At 39.6% G+C, this 12,074-nt stretch overlaps 1 protein-coding gene across 1 annotated transcript in view; it reads right to left on the bottom strand.

The window, feature by feature from the left end:
• mettl16 (methyltransferase 16, N6-methyladenosine) overlaps positions 1-12,074 on the bottom strand; it is a 117,681-nt gene that overhangs the window by 36,745 nt on the left and 68,862 nt on the right. Inside the window, exons 5-6 of the mRNA XM_059973462.1 lie at positions 6,383-6,498; positions 2,376-2,518 (exon numbers count right to left, since the gene is read on the bottom strand). Coding sequence (XP_059829445.1) covers positions 2,376-2,518; positions 6,383-6,498 — 259 coding nt within the window. The remainder of the gene's footprint in view (positions 1-2,375; positions 2,519-6,382; positions 6,499-12,074) is intronic.

Genomic DNA, 12,074 nt, shown 5'->3' with positions numbered 1-12,074 from the left:
TCTTCATTAACATATTTCTTACAAAAACTTTAGAGAACACTACGAAACAGATGAAAATACTTGATGCTTATAGTTGCTTTTTAATAAATTTTACTGTGTACTATATTAAATTAACTGATTAAGCAATTCACTATTAAAATGTATCATGCACCCAATACATTTGTTTAAAAATACAATCGCAATATGTTGCTAAAATATTTAAGAAGACAAGATAACAGCTGACTGGGGGAGGGGGATGGAAAGCAAGATATATAAATGAAGGCACAGTGGGAGGGACTGCTGCTTTAAGTATTAACTCACTGTGCATCTCATTTACATTTGAATCAAATCAAATTTGTGATTGTCATCTCAGTCTAGATTTGTTATGATGGATTGGTCAGTAGATAAATTATTCTCTAATGGATTAGCATTGAGAATTTGTGAACTCTTCATATTCAATTTATTGGACCCAAGTTTATTAAATTTGGAATCAAATCATACAATAATCAGGAAAATCTAAAATTTCTTGGAATTGTTGACAATTTTCTGCCACTAAGAACATGTCTAGACATAATGGGTAATAATAACTGTGGGATAAAATTGAAACATGTTTTAAATTATACCAAATTCATTAACAGATTAGAATGGAAAAGAAATTCAAACATTTCAGGTATCAGTCTTTATTAGAATTGTAGATTTTCTGCTGTCACTGTTTCATTAGATATTCCTGCAATTTCACAGTTATTAATCTTGCACAAAGGTAAACAGTTGTGGTTTAATAAAAAAGAGCTGAGTGATATTTTATATTGTGTTCTAGGCTGAAGAAGGGCCCCAAAGACAAAGAAAATTATAACCATTCTATATTAAGTTTTAATATTTAATTTTAATGATATGTATTCACGCATCACAATTTCCTCATTACCCTGGATCAATACAGTAAGCAAAGGCACCAACTATTGAAGTACAGACTGGTTATTTACTTAATAATAGGTAATGATTCATATAACTTTACAAAGTCAGATTTGCCCATAAAATGAACACAAAGACAGCTGCTAACATCAAGAACTGCAGTTAATAAATCTATAATTAAAATTATATAAGAGAATTACATGGTATTTAACTGAACCTCATATGTGGAAAATATTCAGCCTATGCTTACTCAGTTCCAGCCAAAGTGCAGACTTTAATAGCTGGCACATTGAATTACGCAAGTACAAGATTACTAAATACAGTTGAATATATTGCTGGACAGTTGATACTTGTAAATATTTAAGGACAATGCTTTTAGAGAAATTTTTGTTTGATTTTGTTAATTTAGTTTGCTTAGGATAGATACATTATACAACAACATTGGTGATCTGCAGTTTCAAAATAATCATTTACGTGAATAGCTTGAGATGTTTATATAAATAGTGTTATATAACAAGAGATGATTAATGCTTCATTATTGATGAAAAGTCCATGAAAGTCTCCACATGGAGGACTGAAGTCCAAGGCTGAAGTGGAGTGCCAGATTTTACAATGTAATGCTAATTTTGTTACTTGAAGGTTATTTAAATTACTTATGTTAAAAGTTATTATGAATTATTGATTTACAATGCCCTGAATGAACACTGCTTTAAAATGGGCGACACTGATTTGCAATCTCAGAGCCTTTAGGGACAGATGCAGAGCCAATACTGGGAATGTCATACAGGACATTTTGAAATATTTCTAGGTAACCTTTATGGTTGCCTGTTGTTACTTCCAGTAGTTCAGCACCTCACAACATCCAATGGCTATCTATTGTTTAAACCTCACAGATATTACAGTATAGTTAAGTTTGCCTGTAATATCTCACACTGTTGTTTTCCATGGAACTACCAATGCCTCATTCAGTTCACTGAATTAATAAAACATATTAAGTAAAGCTACAAAATAAACACAGATTTTTAAAGTTTAACTTTACTTGTCTAATGAACATTGAAACATACAGTGAAATGCACTGTTTACATCAAATCAGAATCAGTGAGGATTGTGCTGGGCAGCCCACGAGCATCTGGCACTATCACAGCCTGCAAGCAACTCACCAACCCTTGGGAATGTGGAGGAAAACTGAAGCACCCGGAGGAAACCCACACAGTCATGGGGAAAATGTACAAATTTCTTACAAGCAGCAGTGGGAATCGAAGCCCGATCTTACAGCCAGCGCTGTAAAGTGTTATGCTAACCATTACGATTCTGGGCCACCACAGATCAAAGCACAGGTCCAAAGGGAACAAAGGGGTAAGTTCTGTGCAACATATTATGTTGAAAATTTTGCATTTAATCAAGTTTAACAGTAAACACATAATTGCATTTCTGATATGTCACAGCAACAGACAAAAGGAAATGAATGGTTTTCCAATATTGCTTACCTCAGTCTCTTTTTCAGTTGAAGGCTATCATGGATAATCCTTTTCACAAATTCCAACTCTCCACCCTCAGCCATTATTTCAGTAATTCCACCTGTATTAACAGAACTGGGAGGCGGGCGGCTTGGATTCCTAGAATTTACACCCTGTTAATTAAAACACTTATTATAGAGGTGGTTCAGCGGACAGACTATTTTTAAAGCAAAGGTTGATAGGTTCTTGATTAGTAATGGTGTCAGAAGCTGCAGGGAGAAGACAGGAGAATACAGTTGAAATGGATAATAAATCAACCATGATTGAATGGTGGAGCATTGGCCCGTTGACCATCATCTTACACACAGTAAGCATATTAGCAAATAACTCAAGAAAAAGCAACTAAATATCTGTATGGTGACAAAAAAAGACCATAAATTCTTAAGTCTAGAACAAACAAAACAGAACACTGGAAGAAGTCAGTGGGTTAAGCAGCATCTGTGGAGGCAAAAGATGTATGTTGAGGTTTTAGGTCAAGATCATGCACCAGGGCTGAGAGGGAAAGATTTAAAGTATATACCAGTACAAGGGTGGGATAGAACCTGACAAGCGATATGGAACCAGATGGGGAGGGGATGATGGGCAGATGGAACTAGGCTGAGGTGGGAGAAAGGTTGGAAAAGGAGAAAAAAGGGAGACGAAAAGTAGATGGGCAAGTAAATGTGTAGAAGAGTGTAGGAGAGTGATACTGGAAAATCTACGTTCAGATCATTGAATTGTAAGCTACCCAATTAAAATATGAGAAAGTCTAACATAGTCAATTGACCATTAGTCCCCCCTTCAGCAGCAATAAATAGAAAACTAATAGAAGTATTATGAAGCTAAAATAACCATTGGGTAGTTAATTTATCATCATTTTGTGCTTCATCTCAACTATAATCTGACATCATAGTCCTAATTCAAATATGAATATGAAGGATGAATTTTGTCCTTAATATTAAATATTTTCCCAAATAGTAAAGGTGCCAAGGATCATGAGCAAATCTAAATCTGAAAAGAAAATGCTCTAGTTGCCAGAATCATACCCAGTACAAAACAAATGCTTATGCTGTCGGATCCAGGCTTCACGATTTTTGGACATCACTGAAAAAGATCTTTAAAAAAGGATCTCAATTCAGCCATCTTCAGTTGGTCATTAAAGACCATACGCAGGACTACTCATTGAGGAAAACATAGTTGTCTGTTCTATTTACAGCTTTTCCAATACAAATCAACTTACATTTGCCCAAAACAGGTCTTGGACAGGATCCAGACTCAGACTGAGAAAAGAAGTAACATTTGAAACAGTAACAATTTCCTTGAACTAAAGAAATGAACTTCCCTTTACCTTCAAACCCAACAGCAGTAAATCTCTCCCTAACAGCATTCTAGCAATTATTATTTAACAAAATTAGCTAAGATGTAATAACATATGGCTAAGAATAACAGTACAAAGATGGGTACTTTCAATGATCTGGTCATCTACTGACCCCCTCCTGAAATCTTTCTAAGTTAGCAAGGAGTAATTTTCCTAACCATGAACAGCTTTGGAGAAATTTACAGCCATTATGTCTCAGCTGATGAAAATCAAGACTAAACATGTTGAAAATGGGAAATCAAAACAGAAGCCACACACACAAAATGCTGGAGGGAACTCAGCAGGTCAGACAGCATCTACGAAAAAGAGTAAACAGTCAACATTTTGGGCCGAGATGCTTCTTCAGGATATCAAAACAGAAACTGCTGAAAACTCTCAGCTTTCTAAGCAGCATACCCAGAAAGAGAAACAGTTAACATTTCAGGTTGAAGACCCTTCATCTATATCTCTTCCATAGATGTTGTGTGAAATCCTGGGTATTTCCAGCATTTTATATTTTTATGTCTCATTAATCTGCAATGCTCAATAACTTGGCTGTACCTGCAATTCTCTGTCACTCTGACACATCAAATACCTTTACCAGACTTCAAAATTCTCTCATGTTAATACTATGTATTTATCTTTTCTCATGAATACTTCACGAAAATGATAATTCAGTCTCCTTTTATATTTTAGAATTTTAATTCCCTTTCTCTCAACACACTCCATAAAGCAATTGTAGAAGACTGCTGTACTAACAATCTTTCTATATGTATTTTTTCACTTTTTTAAGGGGGCTGTGATATTAACACTCATTTCAATTGGATTGTAAATCTGCTAACTTCTTTGAATCTTTCTTCTTCATTAGAACAAATGTTGGGGGTGTTGTGGATAGTGTGGAGGTCTGTCAGAGGTTACAGCGGGACATTGATAGAATGCAAAACTGCACTGAGAAGTGGCAGATGGAGCTCAACCCAGATAAGTGTGAGGTGGTTCATTTCGGTAGGTCAAATATAATGGCAGAATATAGTATTAATGGTAACACTCCTGGCAGTGTGGAGGATCAGAGGAATCTTGGGGTCCGAGTCCGTAGGGCACTCAAAGCTGCTACACAGGTTGACTGTGTGGTTAAGAAGGCATACGGTGTATTGGCCTTCATCAACCGTAGGACTGAGTTCAAGAGCCGAGAGGTAATGTTGCAGCTATATAGGACCCTGGTCAGACCCTACTTGTAGTAACTGTGTTAAGTTCTGGTCACCTCACTATAGGAAGGATGTGGAAACTAATGAAAGGGTGCAGAGGAGAGTTACAAGGATGTTGCCTGGATTGGGGAACATACCTTAAGAGAATAGGTTAAGTGAACTTGGCCTTTTCCCATTGGAGTGACGGAGGATGAGAAGTGACCTGATAGAGGTGCATAAGATGATGAGAGGCGTTGATTGTGTGGATAGTCAGAGGCTGTTTCCCAGGGTTGAAATGGCTAACACGAGAGGACACAGTTTTAAGGTGCCTGGAAGTAGGTACAGAGGAGACATTGGTGGTAAGTGTGTGGAATGGGTTGCTGGCAACGGAGGTGGAGGCGGATACAATGGGGTCTTTTAAGAGACTGTTGGATAGGTACATGGAGCTTAGCAAAATAGAGGGCTATGGGTAACCCTAGGTAATTTCTAAAGTAAGTACACTTGGCACAGCATTGTGGGCTGAAGGGCCTGTATTGTGCTGTAGGTTTCTATGTTTCTATGTTTTAATATTGGCCATTGCACAGGCATCAAAACGATAGGCAGCAAGCATGTGAAATATTTCCTTGCACTTATTACTTAAAATACCAGTAAGACCTGATGAAGGGTTACTGAACTGAAACATGCTGACCGTTTCACTCTCTTAAGATACTGCCCGACTTGCTGTGAATTTCTGGCTATCCTGCTTTTATGTAAAACAAATATGGTTTTATTTAGCTTCTGACAGTGTTTAAGATTTGTTTTGTAATTTGTCTATCATTTATTCATACTAAATCATTAAACTTAGCTTTTCCTAATATCTCATTGACCATCTCCTGCAACCATCAACTAACCCCATCTTCCTCCACTTTCATCAGTCTACTTGGCTATATATTCAAGATACTATCAAGTGCTACTATTTCCCAGCTGCTGCTTTTTGCAAAACTAAAGAGAACATGGTCAATCTCATTATCTCTCAGCTGAATTACGTACAATGTGATACAAAACTCAGAGAGGCAGATGGTCAACTTATCAAGCAGGAAATAAATAATTAAATACAAGAGGGACTTATAGACTACTGGAGAATTATTCATTTGAGGTGTGTGATGTTAGAATATCTAAAAATGAAGAATTACCAATGCAATTGTGTGAGTAGTTTAAAAAAAACTGCAGAAACTGGAAATATGAAAAACATAAAAAAATTCAGCAAGTCAAGCAGCACCTGTAGAAAGAGAAAAGTCACCATTTCAGCTTTGCAACCTTTTGCTTTAATTGAGAAAATTGTATATCACTTGTAAGGAGATTATTTCATACTCAGTTGTGATGCTGCTTCATCCTGGAGCCTGAAAGCTAAAATTGAAGCAAAGCAGCAATAGAGATTGGAAAAATATTTTTTGTTAAGTAAATGATTTTGGGGAATTTACCTTAGCTTCCATTTGATTTGCAAAGAATGGTGGGTTGCACATACAAAAATCATAAACAATCTCTGATTCTTCTTTCAGAGCATCCATCAAAAGGGTCTTCTGAGGTACTTTCACCACTAAAAGGGGACAAGAAAAATTAGTTGGAATATTAATTACACTTTTGTAAAGCTTCACTTAATAAACACCCCCTCCTTCTTGCTTTCTTTACAACATATTCCATTGTCAAACAAAATAAGGCTCACAAAGCAATATTAAATAGATGCTTAATTAACATATCCATAATGAAAACGCTTGCTGGAAATGCTTTGTCTGGCTCTTATAGTTATTCAAATTACTTAAGTGAAATTCAATTTGAAGATGAGCACAATGAAACATCACAAACGTTTATTCAGAAATTTAGCTTATAAAAATGAACTGTAAAATTTGGAACTAATCTGTTATTATGGAAAAATTTCTTGTAATTAATTCAATTCTGATTTAAACAATATTTCAACTTTTTTCCTGTGTTAACTCTGGCACTTATCTGTAAGTCTGCAAAACCCGGTCTTTGAAAAACTATCTATGTATGAACTGCTGTGGTCTCTTAATGGATTGAAATCTTGCAGTTTCATGATTATTAATATGAAACACCATGATTAAATTATCACTGTTAATTTGAAAGCAGCTGTTACACATTTTCTTTTTGACTTGCACATTGTTCCTGTTTATTCTTTAGAAAACGCCATACAAAATTCATGCTCTCACTCAATCTTAAAGTTTTCACAAGAAATTACTCTTGTGGAACTTATAATGCACCACATCATGTGAATATATGTGTACACATGTGGTTATGGTGATGAGAAAAGGTGTTGAGTGCCTGATGACCTATTTCCTATTAAAATCTTCCAATGGCACAGTTACATGTGGCCGGTATTTCAAGCTTCTTGTTTTAAATATGGCTCCCTCTAAATCCTATTTCAGCAAAATTCTTCAGCTCAGAGATCCCACCTTATTTTCATCATCTTCAAGAAAATTCTATCTGTCTCCCTATCAGAAACATCTCTCATTTCCAACCTCTCTGTAGCTTAACAAAAACACAAGAGATTCTGCAGATGCTGTTAATCCAGAGAAACACAAACAAAATGCTGGAGGAACTCAGCAGGTCAGGCAGCATCTATGGAAAGCAATAAACAGTTGATGTATCAGGTCAGATCCTTCATCAGGATTCAGGATTCTTTCCCGATGAAGTTTCTCAGCCTGAAATGTTAACTGCTTATTCCTTTCCATAAATGCTGCCAGACCTGTAGCTTAACATGCTTCTTTTCTCTCCTGCCCTGAAATGTTAACTCGGTTTCTCTTCTCACCTGACCTGCTGAGTGTTTCCAGCATTTTCTACTTCTATTTTACATTTCTAGTATAATGTTACTTTATCTATAATCATGCTTTTCTGGCAATACTTAATCATGCATTTCTACTTTTTTCTAAATCTAGAATTCTCACCCTAAATCCTCCATTCCGTGGCATTTATAAACAATTGCCATGATTACAGAAACATGAGATTCTGCAGATGCTGGAACTCCATAGTAACACACACAAAATACTGGATGAACTCAGCAGGTCATACAGCATGTATGGAGGGGAATAAACAGTCAATGTTTCAGGCTGAGACTCTTCATCGGAACCTGACCTCAATGAAGGGTCTCAGGCTGAAACGTCAACTCTTTATTCCTCCCCATAGATTCTGCCTGATCTGCAGAGATCCTCCAACCTTACATGCAGGTTGCTATGACTACAGGCTAGCTTTCCGGACTTCTTCAATTTTTCCTCCATGGGTCTTCCATTCACCAGTGAGCATCCTATTAACTCAAAAGTTCCATGAAAAATTCACATTAATGGTTATATGCTTCTTTTCTCTTCCCGAAAATAACCTTCTAATTTCAACAGCAAGTACCTACGTTCAGTAGTGGCTGCCCCAAACCACTGATGTTCATGGAGTAGAGTTGAGCTGTCAGATTGAAACAAACACCTTCTGATTTATTGATAAATTAGCTGCTGAGATCTTACAGCTGTCCACGTTTATCATGTCCAGCATGATATACAGTACAACTGTGTTCACCAAATCAGCCTTTTATCAAGGAAGTATGCCAGCAGTTACAGAAGCAGTTAAATAAATATCTGTATATATTTAAAAAACACTAAAAGGTACTTTGTAATTAAGTCATTAACAGCTGCATACAAATGATGACATCATCAGACAAAAATCAGCTCAAATACTTCCGTTGTCTTTTTTTTCAGGAAGTAGATCATCGATGAACAAACAATTAAAAATGTCAGCATTTTAAGTTTCTTTTGAATATTTGAATAACAGGTCCCGGTATTGTATGTATGAACAATATGTTTGCCTGAATAAAGGGGCAATTATTTGACTAATTTTGCTGTCAATTTTTTTAACTGTTTGTAACAATTAATTAACATTCTCGCATGAATGAAACTTAATAAAAAAGTAATTTTATTTAAAAACAATCAGAGAAATGAGTGCAATAGCATTTGACAATCGGAACAGTAATAAATAATAACCTGAACAAAGAAGCATTAGAGAGTGTTTCAGGAATGGATACAAGTTCAACATCTGTTCCTGAAAAATAAGCAAAGGGAAGGCAAAGATAAAGGAAGTAGAACAGTTTATACTTAGGAGTGGATGATCCAAAATAAGATGCAAAGATGAAACACAGAAGTACAAAACATCGGCGTGTAGTCGTGCACAATGTGCTACTAAAGAAACACACGGAGGCAGAGATAGCTGAACTCAGAATGCCTTTACTGATTCAAAATTGCGCACTTAAATCTCCCCTCTCATGGGCCCCTGTGACCCATGGGGAGGACGTGATGTCAGACTGTCCCCGGAAGGTCCGCCCCGAGCGGGTAGTTCCAAATGCGCTACTGCGTGTCTTCCCGCAGATCCCGATGGTGTTTCAAGTTCCGCGTGTGCGGGCCACCACACCCCACCCCAGAAACGTCCACTGGGGAAGTGGAGCCCCCAGTCCATGTGGCTTGCCTGGGTGGCCAGCCTTGCTGGTGCGGTGCGGGTATCCTCACTGGTTGCTCAATGTTCAAGTGCGCCGGTTTAAGGCAGTCCACTGTAAAAGTCTCTTCCTGGCCACCCACCTCCACGACACACGTGGATCCATTGTGCCGGATCACCTTGAAGAGTCCCTCGTACGGCTGCTGTAGAGGTGACTTGTGCATGCCCCTGCGAATAAAAACATACTCACAGTCTCGGAGATCTTTAGGGGTAAAGGATGGCATGGGACCATGCCTGGAAATTGGGACTGGTGCCAGGGTCCCTACCTTGTTCCGCAGCCTCGTTAGCACCGCTGGAATTTCTTCCAAACCTCGGGCCTCTGGTACGAACTCGCCTGGGACCGTCAAGGGAGTGCTGTAGACCAATTCTGCCGAGGTGGCCAGGTCCTTCTAGGGGGCTGTGCGGATGCCCAGTAGGACCCAGGGAAGCTCATCTGTCTAGCTGGGGCCCCTGAGGCATGCCATCAGGGCCGACTTGAGATGCCGGTGGAATCGCTCTACCAAACCGTTGGACTGTGGATGGTACGCTGTGGTGTGATGCAGCTGGGTGCCCAGGAGCTGTGCCAGTGCTGTCCACAAACCAGACGTGAACTGCGCCCCTCGGTCGGAGGTGATGTCCATTGGGAGGCCAAACCTGGCGATCCAGTTTGCAATGAGCGTCCTGGCGCAGGACTCAGTGGACGTGTCTGCGAGCGGTACGGCTTCCGGCCATCTGGTGAACCTGTCTACCATGGTAAAGATATACCTGGCGCCCCGGGAGGCTGGCAGGGGGCCGACGATGTCCATGTGGATGTGTTGGAACCTCCTGTGCGTCAGCTGGAACTGCTGGAGGGGAGCCTTCACGTGCAGCAGGACTTTGGCAGTCTGGCAGTGTACGCAGGTCCTGGCTCAGTGTCCGACCAGTTTGCATAAACTGTGTCAGACGAATCTGTCCGCTACCAGCTTGATGGACGCCCGGATGGACGGATGGGCCAGGTCATGCAATGTGTCGAACACCCGGCTCCTCCATGCTGCTAGTACCAAGGGTTGGGGTTTGCCGGTAGACACATCACACAGGAGTCGATCCGCTGCTGAGCCGAAGGAGATATCCTCCAACTGGAGCCCCGAAACAGCGGTGCAGTAAGCTGGGTTCTCGGTCTCCGACGGTTGTGCTTCCGCTAGTGCTGCGTAGTCTATTCCTGAGGACGATATGCTACTGAGTGGAGACGGGGTGAGACAGTGTGTCGGCGACAATGTTGTTCTTCCCTGCGATGTGGTGGGCATCCGTGGTGAACTCTGAAATAAAGGATAGGAGCCTCTACTGCCGAGCTGACCTTGAGTCCGATACTTTGTCCAGTGCGAAGGTGAGGGGCTTGTGGTCCGTATACACAATGAACTCACTTCCCTTGAGGAAATACCGGAAATGCCGGACAGCCAGGTAGAGTGCTAGCAACTCTCTGTCGAAAGCACTGGTGTCCGTAGACTGTCCCCGGAAGGTCCGCCCCAAGCGGGTAGTTCCAAACGCACTACCGTGTGTCTGCCCGCGGCTCCCAATGGTGGTTCAAGACCCGCGTGTGCAGGCCGCCACAGGTGTTTAATTACCTAAGCATATCAACTGAGTACAAGAGTGAATGTCTTAAAAAATGTTGAAGCATGTTGTTTGTCATAAACATGTCATCCTACAATGAAAAGAGCCTGTGTTTTCATAATATGGTTTTGAGGCAATTTAGGATCATATAACTTTTATCGGCAATGTTGAAAATCACAGGCGTCAAATCACAACTATCAAATACATCATTTTTCAGAATGTCCATCCACAGGCAAGATTCAAGACAAAAATCTGTAAAGAGTGGGAAAGGTATTTAAACAGACTGTCAACTGTTCTAAATTGTTTAAAAAGTCAGTATTTAAACTATAATGCCACTGTCAAAATTCTCCAAATCCACTTGTAAGAAGTCCTCAAAGCCTTCACCAAAAAAAACCAACATCCCAATGATTCATGAAATTTTGACTTAGTGGCCTGCAACCAGGGCTTCTGAATCAGCTACAGTGATGACTGGCTTTGGGGCTCACACTCACTTTTATAAAATTTAATTTTGAATGTTATTTGCGTACTTTATTGTTTGCACAATGTTTTTTTTTCTACACACTGGGTGTTTGACAGTCTTATTTTTAATAGGTTCTTTTTGGGTTTCTTTGTTTTGTGGCTGCTCGTATGGAGACGAAACTCAAGGCTGCATTTAGTATACAGTCAGACCTCCTTATCTGCTGGGGATTGGTTCCAAGACCCCCCGCGGATACCAAAAAACGCAGATGCTCAAGTCCCTTATTTAACCTGGCACAGTGCAGTGGTCTTTAGGACCCAGCGGAACCCCGGATTTTATTTAACATGCTCTGTGCGGTGGACATTAGGACCTGGCAGTGCAGCTCTGAATCCGCGGTGTTTCTGTTCACGAAAATAATCACGATCACGATTGAAAATATTGTGGAAGTAATAAAGCGATCGGAAAGAGGTGAAACGCCATCAGTCATTGGAAAAGCGTTAGACTGCAGTCCGTCAATGATCAGAACAATTTTAATGGAGCATGTGAAAGGCCCTGCCCCGATGAAAGCTACAATTATTACTAAACAACACAGTGGTTTAATTATTGAA

The sequence above is a fragment of the Hypanus sabinus genome, chromosome 6, assembly GCF_030144855.1.
Source record: "Hypanus sabinus isolate sHypSab1 chromosome 6, sHypSab1.hap1, whole genome shotgun sequence".
In the NCBI taxonomy this organism is placed as follows: domain Eukaryota; kingdom Metazoa; phylum Chordata; class Chondrichthyes; order Myliobatiformes; family Dasyatidae; genus Hypanus; species Hypanus sabinus.
Note: the sequence above shows the minus strand (reverse complement) of the source record. Positions and strands in the feature narration are given on the sequence as shown.